The sequence below is a fragment of the Benincasa hispida genome, chromosome 11 (genome assembly GCF_027475165.1).
Source record: "Benincasa hispida cultivar pf3 chromosome 11, pf3_genome.v1.1, whole genome shotgun sequence".
Lineage (NCBI taxonomy): Eukaryota > Viridiplantae > Streptophyta > Magnoliopsida > Cucurbitales > Cucurbitaceae > Benincasa > Benincasa hispida.
Window position 1 is genome coordinate 12,376,060 of NC_143488.1, and position 24,639 is coordinate 12,400,698.

General features: G+C 32.0%; 1 protein-coding gene across 1 annotated transcript; it reads right to left on the reverse strand.

Moving 5' to 3' along the window:
* Positions 1–18,039: 18,039 nt before the first annotated feature.
* LOC120069970 ((-)-germacrene D synthase-like) lies at positions 18,040–22,649 on the reverse strand. The gene is made up of 7 exons (XM_039021815.2): positions 22,429–22,649; positions 21,040–21,307; positions 20,043–20,418; positions 19,706–19,924; positions 18,916–19,057; positions 18,572–18,820; positions 18,040–18,471 (listed from the first exon to the last, which is right to left on the reverse strand). Exons 1-7 carry the CDS (start codon positions 22,564–22,566, stop codon positions 18,175–18,177), a joined length of 1,689 nt encoding a protein of 562 aa, XP_038877743.2. The 5' UTR covers positions 22,567–22,649; the 3' UTR covers positions 18,040–18,174.
* Between the last annotated feature and the right edge of the window lie 1,990 nt (positions 22,650–24,639).

Here is a 24,639-nt window from a genome sequence, read left to right on the forward strand (position 1 = left end):
AAATGTTGCAATGCATATGAGGTGTGGATAAAGGCTAATTTGATGGCCAGACTTCACATTTTGGCTAGCATACCTAATGCATTGGCCAAAAGGGTTGAGAACATGGTCATTGCACGTGAGATCTTGGACTCGTTGCATAAATTGTTTGAACGTTAGTTCTTACTTTTTGAGCACAAAGAGGTGGATGACAAAGAAATGAGTAGTATCAGTTCCTAAGATAACGTCTAATTATCCTTAAAGGTCAAGGGACTAAAAGAAAAAGCAATTGTTGCTGACTCTGGAAAAGTTCATCGACGAGAATTGTTCTCTATAGTGGAACTTGAAGCTTGTTTAGGTTTTGATACTGATCCCACTACTCTCCAGAAGAGGAAGAAGTCTAAAGACAATAAATGTAATTTATTTGTCTTGGAAATGTGTTTGGTAGAGAATGATGATTCTGCCTGGATACTTGATTCAGGTGCTAGTAATCACGTAAGTTCTTCCTACCAAGGATTTAGTTCCTAGAAAACGTTGGAAGATTGAGAGTTGACTCTTCGAGTCTGTAATAATGAGTTTGAAACACACAAGAAGTGTGGTAGACCAATGAATTCCAAAGATAAAAATTATTGAAAACGAAAAATAATTAATAATGAAAAAGTCTTGGTTGAGGATGTAAATATCGATGAAGAAATCCTCGACATGACTAGTGAGGAAAGTAAAATACCTAAAAATAATAATGAGATTTGAATAAACCATGTCATGAAGGAAAAGATGGAATCGAACTAATATAGTTATTTATATGATTTTTGTGTATAATGATACTCTTGATATTATATATGAAAATGAGGATCTTAAACCAAAACCTATTGAAGAATATCAACATTGAAAAGATTGGCTTTAGCAGAAAGAAATAATCGAGGTAGAATTAAACTCACTTTCAAAACGGTAAGTTTTTGGACCAGTAGTCCGAACACCAGAAGGTGTGAAACCTATGGGATACAAATAGGTATTTGTGAGAAAAAGAAATAAAAATAATGAGGTCACAAGATACAATGCAAGACTAGTTGCACAAGGTTTTTCATAAAGACGTGGTATTGATTATGAGGAGACATATTCTCCAGTGGTGGATACAATTACACTAAGATATTTAATTGGTTTGACTGTATATAAAAGTCTGGATATGCATCTTGTGGATGTAGTCACAGCATATTCATATGGATCTCTTGATAATGATATTTCTATGAGTATCCTAGAAGGATTTAAGGTACCTAAAACATATACATCAAAATCCTAGGAATAGTATTCAATAAAGTTACAGAGATCACTATATGGATTGAACCAATTAGAACGGATGTGGTACAATTGCTTGAGTGAATATTTATTCAAAGAAGGATATCAAAATAAGTTAATATGTTCATGTATTTTTATAAAGAAATCACAATCAAGATTTACTATTATAACTATATATGTTCATGACTTGAATATAATTGAAACTCCTGAAGAGCTTTCAAAGGCAATAGAATATCATAAGAGGGAATTTGAGATGAAAGATCTCGGAAATTTTTTTTTTTGCCTTGGTTTGATGACTCAGTACATTTGTGAAATGTGACTTATCTTATAAGAAAAATCTTCCAACAATATTAATCAAAGACAACACAGCATGCGTAACCCAAAATAAATGAGGATATATTAAAGGAGATAAAACAAAACATATTTCACTGAAACTTTTCTACACTCTTGAAGAAAATAGCATCATCATTGTACAACAAATTTGTTCGAAGGATAACTTGACAGACTTATTTACAAAGGTATTACCAACCACAATTTTTGAAAAATTGGTGCATAATATTGGAATGCAGCGACTCAGAGATCTTAAGTGATGTTTTTACGAGGGGAAAAACATATATTGTATTCTTTTAATAGTATTTATTATATGAAATATGTACTCCTTTTCTTTCACTAGGGTTCTTTTTCTAATTCGTTTTTTCTTAATAAGGTTTTAGCGAGGCATATTTCATATATATATGAGCATCTAAGGGAGAGTATTATAAATATCATAAAAATAGATGTCCAATGCCTAGTGTCCTAAAAGCCATGTGTCATTTTTCATATTGTCCGTGTGCCTTGTAATAATTTGTGTTGGGTGTCCATGTAAGTCCACATCATACTTACCATTTTGCCTATAAATAGTGACATTTGGTGGATCTCAAAAGAATGCACATTGGTGAGAAATCCACTTCAAAATTCAATTAATTTTCGTATTATCCAATTTTATAATTTTAATAATTTTATTTTATTTTATATTATATTTATTTATTATTATATTTTCTCCATATCCGTGTTTCATCATGCTCTTCAATTTCATAACATAAAAAGATTTTTTTTTTTCATTTTTTCAATTTTCTTATCTGCTAAATGCATTGCTTGCTATTAAAAAAAAAAAAAAAAAAAAAAAAAACATCATTTGCTCCTAAATACATTTAGGTCATGTTAATCATTTTGAAAACATATTCCCTCAATGGTAATCTAAAAAGTGAACCCCATTTGATTAAATTTGTTCATATTTTCCTATATCCTGTAATTGTGAAGAAATATGTGACCGATAGTCAAATCTATATCAACAAATGGAATCTAATTGCAGAACTGAGAGTGATCAATCTAATTTCATTTGAAAATTACATGGATCCATTAATTTTTTTTTTTGATATTTTTTTAACCAATTTTTTTTTATTTTTTATTTTTACCCTAAGATACCATTACCATTATAGATATTGTCACCGTTACAGTAAATAAAGTATGAATCCATTGCAGTTACTATTACCATCGTAGATATCGTTACCGATTGACCCTAAATGGTAATGATAATGGTGAGAAGACACTAAGAACATGTAAACAGCCTCATCTAATCAAATTATGTTTCAAAATGTCTAAGTAAATGTGATCAAAGCAATCCAATTTCGTTTGTGATTGAGGTCAATTAACATTGATACATCAAAGGAAATCTAGTACTAATTACATATTAGTAAACATGAACTTAATATATATTTGTATATTTTTGGTAGAATCTTATCCGAGATTGGCTGTTGTATTTTTTTTTTTTTTTGAAAAATAAGTAAAATAAGTTAAAAGCAAACTAAACACAGAAACAGGTCTTCACATAAAATAGAGGACACTCTATCCAGAGACCAAACATCTTAAAAAAGCTCTTTAGATCCTCCATACATTAATACGAGACGATACAAAAAAAAATATTGCTTCATAATTACATTTAAGCCACATTTACCCCACATAAACGAAATATCCATAAATAGTAAAGTAAAAAGTGGACCTCGGTTAATTACGTTTGTTTTTTTTTTTGCCTATATTCTGTAATTGTAATGAATCGTGAGGTCCATCTCTAGATCGATAATCAAAACATGCAATATGATTGAAGAATGGAGGATACTTAATTTGATTTTGATTGAAAATTACATATGATCCACTACTTTTACTGTTACCATTAACCAAATATTGTTACTGTAGCAATATAAGAATTATGAATCTATCACACTTACTGTTACCTTTACCTTTACCTTTACCATTACCATTGGCATTAGCATTTGGATCAAATAGTATGGTAACAGTAACGATAACAATAATAGTAAATGTGACATATTTTTAATTCTAAATGCGATCAAAAGCAATCAAATTATGTTTGCAATTCAGATTATTACGATTGACCCGTCAATAGAATTTCATTACGATTACACCACTTTTGATTACGATTTGGTAAACACGTGGTCTTAGTGTATATTTTTCTTATGATGCTAGTTAAACAAATACTGAAATGAATATAACTAGACAATAATACAATTATGAAACATTCACAAATTACTATTTTTCATTCTATTTTAATTATAAACATATTTTTTTATTTATATTTATTACTTACTAGTTAGTAGTTACTACAAGAATGGTTTATGTCATAAAAAAGTAATGGTAAATTCTTAACTTTATTATTAAATTCTCTCGACATTGCTTTGATGTTCAGTGTGTATCTCTGACTAACATGACAATATGGTTATTAGTTGTCTCATAGAATCATAAGATTTTTTTTTTCTTTGTTTGGACAATACGTTAGAAAGGATCCAATCTTTAATCATCATGAAGAATTTTAATTAGATATGATACTTATATTAATAATCAAATTCTCTTACGGAAAGTGTTTTATAGACCTCAAGTATAGGAGTCTTTTTAAATATAAAAAAATATTTTAAAATATTTACATTTTATAACAAAAAGTTTAAAAGTACGTAATACTTTTAGAATTGTTTGCTATAAAGTATAAATACTTTTAGGATTTTTCTATTAATCAGAAATTTTCACATTTTAAATATAAAAAAAATATTTTAAAATATTTACACTTTATAGCAAAAAGTTTAAAAGTACAAAATACTTTTGGAACCTTTTGCTACAAAGTATATTTGTACATTTTATTCTCTCCATGTAAACTCAACATTGTATATATTTGTATATATTGATCCACTGAAGTTTTAGTCCAACTGGGAGTATTGTTGGGTTTTATGTCCTAAAACTCGCAGTTTGTAAAATAAACATTTTCTATAATCAATATACTTATTATTGATTTCATAAATTGTATGAAAGTCTAAATCCAATAAACTAAGACCCATGACTATTGCATGAGTACTTGAACTTTATGGGGAGACATAGGAGTGGATTAGGTTCGAGTAAATAGTCAAAATGATCTATGGTACATGAATAAGGTTGGGTACCTTATTCTAGTAACACCATTGGATGCGGCCTACTCTGTAGTTGTAACAAAGAGTTGTAAAATGCTATATACGATTTGATCCTAATTCGTACATGTTATGACTATTTCACTTAGATGACCTAGGTAATGGACCATTGGAGTCCATGATCTGTAGGTCCGCAAGGTCCCCCTACTAGCTCGTAATGGACTAGCTCTAAAATAACATGATAAGTTAATTTGAAATGTTCAAATTTGAATGAAGGGAATTAGTAATTATATGAGATATAGTTACGTGTTTAATTTGAGAATTAAATGTAATAGGAGAATTTATATTAAAATATGATTTAAATATGTGTAAAAATTAATTTAATATTTGATATTAAATTAATTAAGTTTTATTTAAAAAATTAATTTATGAAATTAATTAAATTTTTTAGTTTAAAAAATCAAAATAGATTTTAAATATCAAAATTTGATTTTGTGTAAAATTGGAAAATTGAAAAACAAAAACACAAAATAGAAAAACCATGTTTTCCATTATCCATCTTTACTTTCCACACAAAAGCGATCAACTTTGCCTTGTCTTACTCCAAGCATGAGCTGTAACTCATGCAACTCTCTCCTTTGAATGTTGATCTACAGTATAATGAAGAGTTTGGAGTAAAATTCAGGCATGCAATCAAGAGAGAATTTTAGAGAATTTTTGTGCTGAAGAATGAGTTCTTCAACCAGATTGCTGATGTGAGCATTTATCCTTCATCTCTTGATTCAAGCTTGTTTTGAGTCCCACAACTCAATCTAGAGCACCAAAAGAATATTGGGGAAGATTTTGAGGTGGTCTGCAATAAGATTTGGAGAAGATTATAGCTGGAGAACAAGCTTTGAAGAAGTTCTACAAGAGGTATGTCATGAAACTCACTTATTTTCTGCTAGAGCATGCTTTATATTTTGCCAAAATTAATGAATTAGAGTGCTTAAATGATCTTTGTTGCTTCCTGTTGCTGATACATTCCTACACTCCCCACTCAAGCATTCCCCCTTAGGGGCCATTTCATTGTGGTTTCAGCCAAGGTTGTGAAGATGTCAACTCAAAAGGATGTTACTGCAGTCGAGGTACGACTATTGCATGAATTAGTTTTCTTAATATTGTACTGTCACTAATTTATAATTTAAAGATAGGAAAAAAGGACCGAGAGTGTTGGGGAAGGAAAAAACCAGCCAAGTTCACACCTGAGTGTTTGAAAAGGGGGAAGAAGGGAGATTTTTAGCCCCAATCTTCTCAGCCCTAATCGGTCCCTGTACCTGAGTTCCCCATAAGCACCGTTAATTCCTATGACCCATACATCCTAGTCTCAAATGTTCTGTGGAATGCATACAAAATATGAAAAAGTCATCCAAAAACCAAAAATGAGGATTGGATGGTAGTATATACCTTCAGAACCAAGGATTTCTTCAAAATGCTTGACCAAAACACATGGGTGCTTAAAGATGTGAGTATTTCTATTTATTAATTAACCAAGATTGATCGTTCAGAAAATTCTAATCGATCATTTAGAAGTTTCTTAAGCTATCACACAGACAACTTATATTTTTCTTTCTTTGACCAGACTATAGATCTCCTTTTGATGCACGTGCATCAAAAGTTGCACTCAAAACCTGACCTGTGCATGTACCGATTCATGGTGATTGACTCGAGCTTCACGGTATGGAAATTTCACATATTTTTTGAAACTAATCTTCACTCAACCATGTATTTATAACTTCCCTATCCTATGATGCTTTGATGGAGCCAGAGTGTATTGCTTCTAAGATCCGATCAAGAGGTATTGAAATGGAGGGTGGCAAAGTGGCAGGCTGGTTGGATCATGAAGCACACATGAGGTTTTGGGTGGACTCTCACTTCCTTATTAACTATGTGCTTGGATAGTATGAAGAATACAAACCAACGTGGATGAATGTTGACTTTGTATTTAGGCTAATCAACATCAAACAACACTGGCTTATGTTGGCCATTGAGCTAAAGAGGTGCGCAATATTTGCATTTGACTCCATGCCAAACTACATCGATAGTGACATACTTAATGGTTACATAAAGCTCATGGCCATAGAAATACCTTCAATGTTGATTTCTGTCAGATTTGACAAACAACATAAGACGTTCAAGTACAGGTAATGGGAAGTGAAGAGATCGAACGTGACCCTCCAAGAGGGCAAGTCTCTAGACTGTGGAACTTTTTGTGCTAAATTTCTAGAATACTGTGTAACTGATGCTAATAGGACTGACTTAACACAGACTAATAAGAGTGTGTTGCCTAGTTGTGGACAAATAAATATTTATAGTAATAGAATTGATGTTTGACTATATATAACTATGTAAATAAATAACAATCGCCCAAAAAAACTAAAAGATCATGTAAGAATATGTACAAGATCATTTAAGAATATGTAAACGGTCGTTTAGAAAAATTTAACTGATAGTCTAGAAAATCTAAACAATCGTTTAGTAAAAATCTAAATGATCATTTAATACTACTAAATGATGATACAGAATTAACTAAGTGATAATGCACAAACAACTAAGCAATCGTGCATAAAAATTACATATCATTCAGTCTAGATGGGCTAGTGCCAGGTATTATCAATGTTTGTCTGCACTTTTCTTATTATGTCCTCTCTAACCACATCATGTGCATCTATGTATTTGTTTTGGCTTCTCTCCATTAGAAAGTATCCTGATGGTTTGACGTCAACCTACACTTGCTACCTTACGTAGTGGTAGAATTTCAAAATCTTCAAAATCTGTTCTTTGACTCCATTCTTGTCTGTCCAACTGGGAATATTGGTTCAGCATAAGCAACAAACACACACTCAATGACAAACCATTTTGTACATAATGTTTGAACATTAATGTTTATAAGGATTGCTGTTGATATTGCATGAGAGCATGGGATCTCGATGCAATTAAACTCCACATCAGTACAGGTCCATGAATGAAAATCAACAAACTCCCCTAAATATCCATCGTCCGCATTAATTATATGCATATCCACTGGAAAAACACGATATGTTCTAGATATCAATCTCTATTCCTTAAGAATACTCATTGCGTAATCAGTTACAATGTTTGTTCATGCCATTGCATGTATACGTTGGATATAAAACCAACCTTGTAGCTACCTGCTGATATGCTCTAATAACTTCGTGATTAGTAGTTCCCGTGCATCTTTCAATACTCTATTGAGGCATTCTATTATATTTGTCGTCATCTTTTCATACCTATAATGGACTTGATAAACTCTTGCCTACTATTGTAATCCAACCTCCTCAAGATATGCCGTCATACCAGGATATTGATGGAGCTCATCTCAATACATCTTAAACTTAGACATTTTATAAGCTTTCGCCGCTAGAGAGAAGTGTGGAATTATATCTTTATTCTTGAATTTGTCAACCAAATTATTCCAAATATGGTATATACATAGAGCATGAAATGCATCAAGGAATATACTTGTACCAACTGTTACAAATGAGATATGACGATATGATATAATCAATAAATTCGGAGTGTTTCCTATCGAAGCCTTCAAATGAGTCATGAACCAAGTCCATGATGCTTCGTTCTCACCATCTACAATACTGAAAGCGATAGGATATATGTTATGATTGCCATCGATATATGTTGCTATTAACAACACACCTTTGTATTTCTCGTGCAAATGGTTCCCATCAACAACGATTACCGAGCAGATGTAGTTCAGAAAACCCTAATACACATACGAAGTGCCATGAAGATGTACTTAAAGTATTTCCCGTCATCTACTTCAACCTCAAATATCGTACCTGGATTGGTATATGCGATCGTATATAAATTTCTGAACGATCATTTATACAGTACTATACGATCGTGTAGTAATTTATAAACGATCGTATAGTACTGTATACACGATCATTAAAAATTTATATACAATTGAATATACAATACTAAGTATATGATCATTTATAAATTACTACACGATCGTTTATAAATTACTATACGATCATTTATAACTTAGTATACGATTGCCTAGTAATTTATGACCGACCATTTATATTGTAATGAATGATTTTGTATATATTACTATATAATCGTTCATTTAATACTAAATGAAATTTATTATGAAAGTAATTTCAGACAATAAATATTGTAGAATATCACTTACATTCTCTCTCATTTTGAATCTGACAATGAAAGTAATCAACGAAGATATTGGACTGAAACTCTGAGAGAACAATAAGAGAATTTCATGGGGAGTTCATGTCACACCTCGCCCCAGATCACCCTCTTAGCCTAGAGAAGGGCGTGACTGCAATAATTATCAACCCTTGAGCTGACACTTACTGCCTAAAAACTCTTGCGGAATAACTCTGATACCAAATACAAATTATATGCAATGGGACGTCTTTAGGACCACAATTTATTAACTTAGAAACTTAATATGTTTAGAGTATTTATAACATTAGATTTATAAGTCCCAAAACCCACAAATCCTAGTCCTTATATAAACAATAGTAACATGTGTATAATATTAACAGTAACCACCTAGCAAATGGTTACAAGTCTTTTTGTCTTTTAATGGCAGAGCATATACTTAGCTGTCTTCAAAGGATTTGACCGCTACTTGTGGGGGTGAAAAACAAAAACATTTAGAAACAGGGTGAGCTTACGCCCGGTGAGTGACCGAGAAAACATAGTAAATTCTCATGCATGATTTCAGAAAATAGTTTTATCTGAAATATAAACTTTTGTAGCATAAATATTTTCCAAGTGTAAATTTGATAAAGCTGTTTTAAACATAAAACAGTAAAATCATTTCTCAAATCAAAGTACTGTATAACTGGTAAAATAATCCCAACACCAACTACTAGTCCAGAGAGAACCCTTTTGCTCGATCTCTAACTTTATTCACCTGTGGCCACACTAAGTACCTTAACACATTAGGTACTATTGCTCAGATACCTTCTCCTTGTACTTCAGTATCGAGCTACTAGGATACCTTCTTCAACGTACTTCAGTATCCTGTTGGCTTGGTACCTTCTCAAACGTACTTCAGTACCAATAGATACCTTCTCCTTGTACTTCAGTATCTAGTTGGGTGGATGCCTTCTCCTTGTACTTCAGCATCGCATTTTACTAAAACTATTTATAAACAACTTTTCTCTTTAAAGCATTTATAGTATAACACATATACAACATGGCTTTGAAGATGGTAACGCATGCTAGATAAAATCAATACATATACATATGTAAATAGTTTTTTTAACAATATGCATGCGTTCGAATCACAATTCAAACTTACTTAGAAACTACTTTATAAATTCCAACTCCCTATTTATAGGCGTTCAAATTGCTTGTGGGAGTGTCAGCACCTACTTGGTTGCATGGCCAAATGTTTAATCGTCCCTTTATCAACGTAATCTGACTTTATCTTGGTTCAATGTGTTCTTCCCAAATACATCCAACATAGTTTCTTAGGGTTTAAGAATTTCTCTTAATCGGACACCTAGATTTTAATTGACGTTTGCCCTTACGTCTTCAAGCTTTGTTTGTATTCAAATTAGGGTTTTTAAATGCATAATCCACCCCAACGCGTGCAAATACATCGCCTAGAAACTTGCTCGGCCGTTCAATGCATAAGCGAGGCGTGGGCGCGACGTTCGAATCAGATAAAGCAAGGCTAACGCATAGGCGCTCTCGCTCTTTCCGCTCTCGGCAATGTCGCTCTCTCCATTCTCGGCAGTGTCGCTCTCTCCCACTTTCTCGTTGGTCTCGCTCTCTTCACTCTCGCTCTCTTTAGCTTTCTCGCTGGTCTCGCTCTCTCTCTCGCTCTCTCCAGCTTTCTCTCCACTCTCGCTCTCTCCAGCTTTCTCGCTGGTCTCGCTCTCTCCCATCTTCTATCCAATCTCGCTCTCAACGATCTCGCTGATCTCACTCTCAATGATCTCGCTCTTAACTACTGCGAATTGTTTGCCTCCGTGCAACTTCTACACGTTTTCTTTCAGATTTTCCCCAAAATAATTTTCCATATTTTTCTCAGTTCTTCAATCCTTTCTTCATCCATAACGCATTTCACATAACTTCTCTATACTTGACCGAAATTTCCCAAACTCAATTTTCATATTTTTTTTTTCCAAATCCTCATTCCTTCTTCACCATTCCACACTAACTTTTTAATCAACCTACACAACTTATTTATACAAATTTAAATAGAGACACATAATTAAGTGTAAAATTAAGACAATTTAAATAAGAAAACACACTTAAGTGTAAAATTAGGATTCGGGGTTCACAGTTCAACAGAAAGTGAATATTGAGAGTGACCTTCCATTCTGTTCATACCAATCTTATTCAATGTTATTGGTAGAATATTAGTTGGGAATAAATACTTTGTTGGAATGTTGGTGTTGTATTGAATACACATTGACTGGTTGAATAAAAAAGATGGAAGACTTTGGTCTAAAGGCTTTTTAAAACTGGGGATAATTTTGGAATTTTGCACGGACAAAAGGTCAATGGTAGAAAAGTTTTTAGGAAGAGATCATTGGTAGAAAAGTTTTTGGTCTTTAGGTCATTTTATGAAATTTTCCAAAATATCTCTTTTTTATAGAGTAATTATTTTAAATGATAAATTGCTGAAAATATTTTCAGTATAGTGGTAGACAGTGATAGACTGTGATAGACATCTGTCACTGGGTGATAGACCACGATAGACATCTATTAGACAATGATAAATTTCTATCGTGCTCTATCGCGCTCTATCTAAGATAGATAGTGATATTTTGCTAGATTTATAAATAGTTTACCTAGTTTTCTAAATTTGAAAACATCCCTTATTAACATTATATTTACATTCGTGATATTTGTTGCTTAATTATTATGTTTCGTAGATTTTTCTACGATATAATGGAAATATCGATCCACCTCTCATGTTGATATCGAACTTGTGAAAAGTTAGAAATATTGATGGAAATATGACATGTTGACAAAAATTTAATATTATGCTTTTAGCATATCATTGATATTTTCTTCTTCAAAATTTTTGCTTTCTATTTCCACCTTTTTATCTTTTGGGTTTAGGGTGTAATCTAGCAAATTTCACTGCTATTTTAACTCCTATTTTCAAATCCTTTAATCTAGCAAATTCTTTTGGTCCGATTTAGCTCTTGCTTCTCTAATCCTTTAATCTAGCAAATTTCACTGCTATTTTCAATCCCCAAAATCATAAGCACTTCTTTGTGCAAGAAATTCTCCAAGTCGTCCACCATTCTACCATCTCCTCTTTTCTATCCTGCATCGATCGAATCCTTCAAGTGCTCTCTGCCTCAAGTTTGGAAGTTTGGAAGGTAATATGACACTGGAAGACTTTGAACTTGAAAAAACTAATTACACTTTCATTAAATGTGTTGCTGAGGATATTTTACGATAAATGAAATAAAAAAGGCTTACGTTAATAGAAGATGTACATTTTTTTTGCTATAATTCTGCATTCATTTTTGTTTTATTTATTTATTTTTTTTGGTCAAAGTTCCGAATAGAACATAAATTGATGCTATAGAGTCCAATTTTCCTTAATATTTTATGTACTTTTAACTATTCAATATTTATGTTCTTCGATTTTATCTTAGGTTGAAGAATACCAAACCAACTGTGCCAGGGAAGTACCTGCTGTTGAAACTGGGAAATTTGTACGGATGGGTTAAATTTTGAGGCCCACTTGAAATTTGACCCACCTTTAAAAAAACACTTGAAAATTGGCTTCCTGATGACGTTAGCCGGGTATAAAAATTTTATTTTAACCCGAAAACGCATGCGAGGCCTGACGCAACACAACTTTCTTGCTCTTTTCTCTTGTTCCTTTCGCTCCTTCATCTCACTCCCCATTTCACGTTGTTTGCCATTATTTTTTCCTTGATTTTTTCTCTTTCTTTTGAATTCTTCCTACTGCTTCTTCCTCTTGCTTTTTCATCTCGTTTCTTCCTCTTGTTTCTTCCTCTAGCTTTTCCTCATCAATTTTGTAGTTTTTTCCTTTGAATTTTTTCCTTCATTTGAATTCAGAAAGAAGATGAAAAGAAAACCAGAAGAAGAAAGAAAAAGAAAAAGAAAGGCAGAAAAAAGAGGAAGAAGAAGCCGACAAACTGAAATTTAAAATTTAAAACGTTCAATCTATCCAATGAAGAACAAGAGGAAAGCATGAGAGAAATGAGTCCAAAACAAGATGAACGAGCGAAAATCTGCGATACATGTGTGACATCGAGCATTTTGTGAATTACATAGACATTTTACATATGAGTGACATGTCAAAATTCAAGTGTTTTTGGAAGTTGGACCAAATTTCGTGTAGACCTCGAAATTTGACCCATCCATACGAATTTCCCATTGAAACTCCACATCTTGACCAAAGGGGTTCTATTACTTGGTCCCTGCCACCGACGAGTTTTTGGTAATTTTATGTGTTTTTTAACTTTCAGACTCCGAAGTACGCGTGGAATGAACTGAATATTTAGGTTGCTATATCTAATTGACTTCCTATAAATGTGTATGTGACTACAAGGGAATTTTTTTTTTTTTTTTTTTTTTTTTTTTTTTTTTTTTGTAAATGTTTTGTTCACCATTATAGGTTATATACTTCAAAGAAATATGTGGTGGAGGATAGAATTTTAGTCTTGTGATTTTTGGAATACATAGCACATATAGATTGGTATTACAATTTTAGAATTATCATATATTGGGGTGGGTTGATAGAGTATATATTATTGTACGATTCATCTTGCAAATTTTGGAATCGTTCATATAGACATGAGTAATAGAAGAATGGAATTGTTTATTTTAGTATTCTCAATTTTTAACGTTGGATATATTAGACTAATATGTAGACCTGAAATATATGTGCAATTATTTAGTTGATGAAATTGTCTTATTGGAACAAATGTAATGCAAGAAATGAGAAATGGAAATTAAATTTGAATGTTTAACTTGGAAAAAAAAAAGCATAGATGACATTGGAAATTTGTCAAGAATTAGATTACTTGACCATTATTTATTGTCAATATAAAAGTATATTTGACAAATAAAAAATGTCAAGAGTAATCACAATAATAAGTGTCAAGAATTAATACGCTTGACATGTCATTAGTGTCAAATGTATTATATTTCTTGACAGAGAAATTGTGTCAAGAATTATTTTTCTTGACATTTTTACAGTATCAAGTTATGACATTATACTTGACAGTCGAATAGACGACGCTTTTATTAGCGTGAAGTATGCCTTTTACTTGACATTGAAAAAACGTCAAATAATCCAATTTTTGTAGTAGTGACACCCTTTTTATAGTGAAATAAATGCTAAATAAATGAGTTGAACTCAAAAGACCTTTATTAAATCCAGATATTAAAACAGACGAAAAGATACCCATAAACCATAAATGATATAAATAGGTCTGAACACAAATCTTAATAGTAAGTTTCAAACATCAAATCGAAAGTTGAAAAAACATGGAAAGAAATCTAAATATCATGAGCGGAAGTATAAAACTGGTCCCAGTGGCTTGATCACGAATTCCGCTTGTCAATCGTCGGTGCATTTCTACCTTTACCTAAAACAACAACATGAGAAAGGATGAGAAATACTCAGCAAGTAACCCCATTATCGGGGTCAGGCTAGCCATCTATGTCCTCTAGATGCCTACCTCTAGTAGAATATATAAACTTCTTTAGTCCTTATTAGACACATACAAACATGAAAAACTGATTTTTTTATCTTACCATAGTTAAGTATGGCCACTACCTCTAGTAAGTCCCATAGAACCCACAACCTCTGGTGAATCCCGAAGGAAACATAACCTCTGGTGAATCCCAAAAGAAACACAAATTCTGGTGAATCCCGAAGGAAACACAACATCTAATGGGCATCTAACTAATTAGTAAGGGCACTATCATAGTTTCAACATCAAAAATATCACAATATGATTCTATAACATATATACACCTCAACATCATGGCTCTACAACATATATATATGCCTCAATATCCTCATATCAAATACAACCTTATGGAATCAAGTATCATCTCATGCTAGCATGCAAGTATCTATGTGCACAAATAAATCTTTCAGATCCTCATACAAGAACATACATCGGTTATACTATACTATCCGTCTATCATGTCATCGCTCTGTCATAATATTCATCTATCATGCTAGCTATATCTAGTATCTGGCCCGTGGGCAATTTCAGTAGTAAGATTACTTACCTTGATAATAGGTTGAACCAAAAAACAATTGAATCTTTGTGAAATTCTCGAATCCTTAATCAAGCCTAAACATAAACCAAGCTTTAAAATTATTAACTAAATCCTAATTCCAAACGGCCAAATATTACCAAATATTTTCAAATAAACTTACCTAAGATGTGGTCCGATTCAAATTCACCTCCAAATGTAGAATTTAAGCCCAAACAATTATTTGAGCAACCAATACCCTTCTAATCTTCACAATCTTGGAATTTAATTCTAGTACATAAACCAAAATAAATTTCAACCTTTAGGTTCACTCCTAAGAGTAAAATCCCGCTGAAATCCACAACAAAGCTTAATAACTTAATTTGTATAATTTACACTCGAACCAAACAAGTAACAAAGTCCCAAATCATACCAAAATCCTTGCCTAAATCACCTTAACTTTGCTTGCTAGCACACCAAAATTCTCTTAAACTCCTTCAAACTCTCAAGTCAACCTCCAAAATCCTGATTGAAGTGATAATTAAACACATTATTTATTGGGTAATCAAGATCCTCAACAAACCTATGAAAATAGTTTAGATCTTACCCCAAAACACAAGATTCCATTGAGATTACGCAGTGGTGGCCGATGACTCAAGTGATTGTTGAGGCTTCGACGGCGGCGAAAAATTCGACTGCTAAACGTGGACGGTTGGCTGGGGTGTCGAACGGCCTCACGAAGGCTGAAACCCGAATGATGACCCGTGGTTGGATGACTCCACACGGCGGGCGATCTGGCATGAGGGCTGGGCGAACAGATCGGGATGACTCTACTCGGTGGGCAAGCTAGCGTGAGGGCTGGGTGAATAGATCGGGACGACTATACTCGGCGGGCGAGCTGGCATGAAGACTGGGCGAACAGATCGGGTGGTTGGACGCTACTGGCTTGATCGACGACGAAAGAAGGTGGCTTGATGGCGTCGACGACAGCGTGCGACTTGGTATGAATTGCGGGAGTTGAGGTGGTTGCTAGGGCACGTGAACGACAAGGGGAAAACGAAAGCACAGGGGGAAAGGGGTGGGGTGCGTGAGGAAGAAGAAGAAAAAGATTTTTTTTTTTTTTTTTTATATACAAATAACAAAATAATAATAATAATAACTTAAAAGAAAATAGAATAAACTTTTATTTTATTCTTCTCCTTATTTTACTTTATTTTATTAAATTCTATTCCTTCCCAAAATGAAATTAATTCTTGCCATTAATTTCCAAATTGAATAATTTCCAACGCCAATAATTAAATTTTCGCAATTACACTTAAGTCCAAAAATTAAAAAAATGCCCTCAATTAATAAAAACTACTGATATTACATAAATAATAAGGGTTGTTACACATATTAAGTATCTTTGTGTTCTTCCTCTCTTCGAAGGTCATTTTGTTGAGGAGTTCAATGGAACTATCATAGGGCCACCACCTGTCATAGACCGATGAATTCCATTTTCTCCTCCTTATTTGATCTCCAGGCTTTTGTGTAAAAATTACTTTCTTTTTCAACAAGAATTTTAAATCTCTTGAACATAGCACACACATCTATTTCTCATTAACAAAATAAACTCATGTTTTTTCGTCAAAAATCATCAATGAATAATAAACAATAATTATTCTTACCAAAAGAACTTCGTTTGATTGGTCCACAAAGATTAGCGTGAGCTCAATTGTCTCCGTGCTCTTGAGAAAAATTCTTGTGGAAAACTTTTCCTTGATTGTTTGTCATAAAGACAGTCTTCACAAAAGTGATCTAGATGTTAGCATATGGAAAACTTTTTGGTCGTTTCACCGTATGAAACAGAGAGAGATTGTGTCTATAAAGAAAATAGATTCTTTTATACTTAGAAATTTCTGTATGTACAATTTTTTTTTTTTTGAAATAGGGATCTTTTCATATATAGCAAAATTGCCAACTTATTTATAAATATAGAAAAATGAAAAAAAATCCATTTTATCATTTTGTCATTTTGCTATATTTAAAAATATTTTCATCGATTTTGTTATTTAAAATAATTTCTTTTTAAATAAAATATTACTAAATTATAAGCTTTGAAAGTAGTACAAATTGCAATTACCCAATATTAAAACCAAAAGTGATTTATTGTTAAACATTATTTTCTAAACAATGACTATAAAATTATGTGCATATTTAAAATTTGGCTGCTACTTGTGCGGCTGTAACCATTTTTGCTGCAAACTTAGTGTTCCAATTATGAGTTGTCACATGGTAAATTTAGGGAGATTTTTATATATAGAAAAGTGAGCAAAAGTATTTACAATTTATAGCAAAAAAGATTAAGAAATGGTTACAGTCCAAACCAAACCCAAAAAAGATGTAAAATACCGGAAAAGCCAGTCCAAACGCACAAAAAAAAAAAAAAAAAAGGGAGAAAAGACGGCGACCCGACTCGAAACCTTACCCAATCACGATTAATTGATGGGATTTTCTTCGAGGATTTTTTCCTCCAACGAACGACGCTTCATCTCATCCAGTCCTCTCCATTTCATTGTTCTCTCAAAATCAATTTCTTCTTCTTCTTCTTTGTCCATCGACACTTCTTCACTTTCTTATTTTTTCTAATATATTGATTTGAGGAAGATTGTGGCAGTTGTCTTATATTGGTTTATGGTTTTAGGTGCTTAGTCCTTATAGGAAGAATCGTAGACCTACACGTGCAGAAAATCGAAAAAAAAAATCAAAGAAGAAGTCGTACCATAGTCGAGGAGGGACATCTTAGATGAAGAAGAACGTCGAGGAAGAAGACGTTGTCAATGAGGAAGAAGATCAAGGAAGAAAGACTTTGATGATGAAGAACGTCGAGGATGAAGCTGAAGAACGATGAGGAAGAAGCCGTAGGTGAGGACACGCGGATTTCAAATCGCAAGGATATTATGAGAATTTTGAAAAAGAAGGGACAACTTCGCTTCATTTGACAATTTTTTTTGCTATAGATTATAAATATTTTTGTTTTTTTTTTTTTTCTCTTTATAACAATTACTCGTAAATTTATTTACTTTTAATTTTTTATTTTATTTATGTGGTAGCTGGCATGAGAAAAAAATTGTTACAACCTAGCTGTTGATCTTTACACATATTTATGAGAAAGATGTTGGCATAGAAAGATCAAACAAAGTCCGTAGATGGATTAAATTGGCACAGGGTCTATAAGCATGAAGGTAATAAAATGTTTGATTTCTCCATCAGAAAATGTGTAACCATCTCCGTCCTTATAAAAGAGATCTGTAAGTCGAGCAATATTCAAGATGCAGTCACAAATCACAGTTGGAAACAATTGGGACGATTCTGTATGGTCTTCTATTACATCTTTCCACGCTTTTACCACTTGCAATTTTAGCTCAACTACAGCTTCTTCTTCTGATACTCCATATTGTTTCATGTAGCATTCAATTGCAGAAGCTACATGACCTCTCTCTTGTTCAAACTAAAAATGAAATATGACAACTTTTAAATGTGTGATTGAAAAATACTTGTAAGTTCTTTCAATCATCTGTCAGTAAAGGATTCATTTTATCTTTATGTACCTTGTGCGAAGCTATGTCATTGAGGAGCCTACCAATTACTCCAGTTGCTTTAATAAGCATAGGATCAGTTTGAGCCCATTCAAAAATCTCTTTGGAGGCAACATTTCCCAAAGCAATGAAGGAAATTGAAGCAACAACATAGTAGGCTGCAGAAATAATGGCAACTTTCATGTATTCTTCCATTGTTGGTATATACCTTTGGTTGAACCATTTAGCTTCCATCAAATAAGCTCTGCATTGCATTTTCATCTATGCTCCAATATGACTCAAAATCAAATTAGAAAGGGAATATATCTTCTTTTTGCAGAAAAATATATGTGGAATCACATTACAATAGAATTTACCGTTTCTTTTGCATAATCAAATGCAAATGGAATATTGTTATCCTTGCAAATATCTTGTTCAGTCTCTCCATAAACTTCAAGTATAGCTTCATAAAGACCTTTCATGTAATTTGGGAGCATCTTAATACAATTAACATCCCACCTGAAATTTAATCAACAGTCAAGCTAGAAAATTATTTAATCTGACATAAATAAGTAAGAAGATTTTGATTATTTAATATATTTTCAAATACTAAAACCAGAAATTTTTTTAGAAAAATATAAATTTCTTTCTTCGGTTTAGAGTCTCTTCTTTTCCTTTCGGTCTCCAAGTTTCAAAATGTCACATTTTTTCTCTTAAATTTTATGTTAATTTTTATTTGGTCCATAAGTTTCAAATGTTACACTCTCGAGCTTTATTTTCATTTAGTCTATATTTCGTTATATGACATTAAATTTCAGTTTACTATTTTAAAATAACTATGATGTAACATTTTTTATGTTAATTTTAACGGTGATGAAAAAATAGAGAAAACTAATCCAGTTATAATTAATTTAATTCTTTTAAATTAGTTAATAGAAAATAAATTGAGTATTTAGTGAAAAATGAAGGTAAAAGTATAATTTGAAGTCTAAGGACCAAATTAAAACAAAACTCAAAACTCAACCGTAAAAATTTAAAAACTAATAAAAGTTAAACTCAAAATTCTAGAGTAAATGTGTAATATTTTGAAATTTATGAATTTAAATAGACCCAAAGCCCTAGGGACGAAAAAAACATTTTTCAAAGAATTTTAGTTTAGAACTAAACCTTTCAATTAAATCGGTGAATAGTTCAAGTTCCTCTAGGGTGGCATAGACATCATACATATCATCAAGAAGAGAGATAAAAGCAATAACTTTTGCTAATATTGTTCTAGCATTAGAGTATTTTGGTTCATAGAATATTCCCAATGCCCAAACATAGCACTCCACCCCTCTATCTCTTGCAAAAGGTAATTGCATCCTCAACTTCAGATCCTTCCACCACCTATAATATATTATTTACATCCATAATTAGAACATTTTTTAGTTTAAAAAAAAATAATAAAAAAAAAAAAAAAAAAAAAAACTAAAAGATAGTAGGAAAGTTAGTGAAAAGTCTTCACCTTGAAAATTCACCCAATTCTTTCTGGTAAAGTTTTTGGAGAGTATTGAAGTCCAACTTTGCAAATTTGAGCAAAACATTATTATTCTTCAATGGATTGTTTTGATAGAGAGAGATATAGTGCCTATTCATGAACCTTGGCATAGCTTTATAGATTGGCCACTTCAAAGCATATTTAGCTTCTTCTGAGAATGGAGAACTGGAATCCATGGCCATTGCTTTAAGTTGAGTAGTTGTGAAAGCTAATGCTTCATCCAATATATTTTCTCCCTTCATTCTCAAGTGGGATGCTTCATACAAACTTAATAAACCAGCTCCATCCTTCACAATTGATTCTTTGAAATCTCCCATTTCATTTGTAAACTTATTGAATATATCTGATGGAAAGTTAGCACTGACTTAGATTTATAAATTTGGTCTTATAATTTTTGGGTTTGTCTACTAAATCTTTAAACGTAAAAACAATGAATATATCTCTAAACTTCGGCATCTATTTCTAATAATTCCCTCCTTTAATGTTAGAGGTTCGATTATCCATCCCGCAAGTGTTGTATTACAATTTTTTTTTTAAAAAAAAAATGGAATCTTTTATAAGCAACCATCTTTATAGACATGTTGAGAATCTCATATTGGAAAAAGGGAGACTTCACAACCTTTTAAGACACATGGGTTTTACTCACCTATTTGCCAATTGATTTTGAGATAAAATCTTTTATCGGTCAAAATTTTGAAATTAGATCTATAAATAGTAAGTCTATAAAAACAATCTTAAGAAACATGTTGAGGATTCAAGGTGGTGTTGAAAAATTGGAGATGTCTATATAGTATTGAATATGTTTTTTAAAAGCATAGAAATGCTATTAAAGAATGTGTAAAAAGTCTAGGGACTTATCAGATCATTATTTAGCTTAAAATTAAAATAAAAAAATTAAATAAAAGTTCTTGATTTTCTTCGGCCAAAATGTAATTATGAAATAGTTAACTTAAGAGAGACTTACCACAAGAAACAAAAAAACCTTGTTGTCTAAGTAATCGAAATCTAAGAGCTGTAATGTAAAGATCCTCATCTTCTTCATCAACATTGGTAGGATTTTGGATATAGTCAATAACTTCACTACTTTCATCTTTAAAGTGGTATGACAAACCCAGACGTTGAATTGAATCGATCAAACTTAATTTTTCTGAATACTTTTCAGCAACTCCAAACATTCTTCTCACTTCTTCTTTGTATTCTTGAACTTGTTTCATGACCATCTCCTCTTCTTCCTATTTTTTCATAACATTTGTCCCCCGCCCAAAAAAAAAAATAAAATAAAATAAAAAATACATCATATGTTTTAGGTGTAGATAATTTTTCTTTCCAAAATAATTTTGGTGCAATTGCATTGAAGAGGATTTAATACAAAACAATAACAAATCATTTGGCAGATTCTAAAAATATTTAGAAATAGGACACAATTTTAGGTCATACCGATCGTCACTGATAGACGTCCTTTGACTAACTGAGCTCGAGGATTATCAATGATAGACCCGTCAATAATGAAGATTAAGGTCTAATACTGATAGACCTAAATGATATATCTTTTAATGATTAAGGTCTAACAATGATAGGTGTCTTTCATTGATTTGTTGCTTGCGTGTTGGCTATTACACGTCTATGTATCCAAAGAATTTATTTAAAATGATATATTAAGTTATATTTTATTTTATTTAGTATATGTTATTTTGGGTTTATCCTTTATATATATATTATTAATAAGGTAAAAAAAAGATAGGGGCATTTGTAAATATAATAAATGTAAGTCCGAAATATTAGTAGACATAACACAATGCAATTTATTGCAGATATAGCAAAATTTAAATCTAACTCTCGAAGTCTATCATTGGTGGACTCTATCGTTGATATATCGCTAATAGAAAGCATTTGTAAATATAATAAATGTAAGTCCAAGATATTAGTCGACATAGCACAATGCAAAATGATTTGCAGATATAGCAAAATTTAAATACAACTCTCAAAGTCTATCACTAATGGACTCTATCATTGATATATCGCTAATATGAGTCTATCAGCAATACAATCTATCACTAATAAAAGGCTATTGACAATAAAGTCTATTTTTTGTAAATTCTTTTAAGATATTACTATTCATTAAATATGAGCCTTAAAAATGCTATTCATTGCGGTTATCGAATAAAATATCAATAATATTATTTAACTTTCCACGATAGTTTGCATGCTCATTTGTTTGTATATTTAGTTGATAAACAAAACGAAATAAAAACTTTTAATGATGCAAAGAACAAAAATAAGAAGATGGAAAAAACAGATAAAATTATAAATAAATACACACAAAGAAACATATGCAATATGTATATTTATATACCAGAGTGTTGTAACGATAGGAAAGGAAATAATCTCCCCAAGCACTTGGTTGAAAGTTTGCAGATCTACGAGGAACACCATGGCTTAAAGTGTCATTATTTGGCGTCATGGAATCTGATACGACTATTTGAAATGACATTTTCTTTTCTCTTTCGACATGAAGATATGCAAAGAATGCCTTTCAACAGAGATCTTGCAGCTTCTTTCACTGATAGTGTTTATTATTTCAATGAAATTTATAAGATTCATTGGATACCAATCGAAAGGTGAAGAAGCATTGGATATCTAAGGAAGTAGGATAGCCATTCATTGAATTTGGATGATGTGTAGAAAGCCACGTATTTGGCACACGTGATCATTGTTAGTTTTGTTTTAAATTTAATATTATTATTAATGTGGCTCATGTGCATTCTCTGCTATTTTATCGTTTTGATCTATTATTTTATTGAGCCAATTAAGTAAAAGATAATTCCAAAATTAAATAGGATTTTTTCAAATATAAGAAAATGAATCAAAATATTTACAAATATAGCAAAATTTCACTGTATATGCGTGATAGATTGTGATAGACCGTGATAGACTACTACCTGTATCACGAAAGACAGATAATAGTCTATTGCGGTCTATTACGGTCTATCATTGATATACTGAGATATTCTGTTATTATTTGTAAATATTTTCAATAGTTTTGCAAAATAATTTCCTCCCATTAAAAAGATTCTAATAGGAGGTGTCTATATAAAAATAAAATCTTAGGGATTGGTCTGCTCTCTGCCTCATTAAGTACTTCTTTTCTCCACATGATGAAACCTAATTCAGTTCTAAAGACAATCCAAGATGGAGAAACACAATCCCTTACTAAATCATTATCATGTATCAAGGTATATTACTCTGACCCATGTTATTGGAAAAAGCATCTAGTTCAAAGATCTTGACAATTATATTTTATGCAATGTTATGATTTTATTATATAATCATGATGTAAAATTTTGATTGCAATGTTACTCTGACCCATGTTAAAATTTACAATCATGGTATAAAATTTTGATTGAAAATTTGAAATTTCAAGATTTCGAAGGCTCAAAATTTTATTGGGGAATTTTGTCTTTCCTCCCACTAAATTTTGAATTTGGATAATGGGTAGAAAGACATATTTGTCACATGTAATGTATTGGACATGAACATATAGTAATAATAATAAAAAAAAATGATATTACACTAAGTTATTTCAACTAGGTTGATATATCATTAGTACTTGATTCCAAAAGGGATGCAATACTTGCAAGATATATACGAGCGAGAGCTATAGGAAGTTCAATGTTCAATATAAAAAGAGGAGAGACTAGAGGAAAATCTTCCAAAGAGAGGTACAAGATGCATCATAATTATAAAAAAGATTAGATCTAGAGCTCCATTGAGCAGCTAGATATAGTATGTCTTCTCAAAGGTGACCAGTGATTTTTTCTTTACTTGGAAAGGTTCTATTGTTTCGTTCCAGCCAGATGCACCACAGACAAGCAGCTATCAAGTTGTACCATAAAATTTCTTTCTTGGAATTCTGCCGAATATGGGTTTGTACATAAAGCAATTCAATCAAACTGATAGTTAGGGGATGAGCAACCACACTATTGAGAGCAGACCCTATTCCTTATGAGCAATGGATAAGTCCACATGTTGGATAGAAGATTCCACTGTTCTTGTTTTCGAGGCAATAAGGGTCTACGAAATTTGGGGTTCCTTATGTTGTTCTCTTTGTTCCCTACATCGCAAGTAGTAATCTACTTATCCTCTGCCATAGCAAAATATTTAGGATGTTGGGTACATAAGAGCCCATCTGTATTCCAGAGGTGTAACCAAAAGAGGGTAGAGTTACCGTTGCGAACAATTTTTTTGTATTTTGTTGATAATCACGCTGCCAAATTTAGAGATATGAAACGAGAGATCCTCGAACTTTTGAACCTGTAAACATCTGGTATGACCTTAGGAGACTATAACTCATTTATTATCAATTAGCACTTTCCACAAGTTGTCAGGCCCTTTAAAGTAACGCCAAATCCATTTACAAAGAAGAGACTCATTTGTGATTTTAAGTTTGTTGAGGCCAAGACCATCCTTTTTTTTTTATTTTTTTTTTGTAGAGTAATCAAATCTCATCCGACAAGGTGAGATCCGCCATTCTTTTCTGGACATTCCCAAATAAGATCTCTCATCA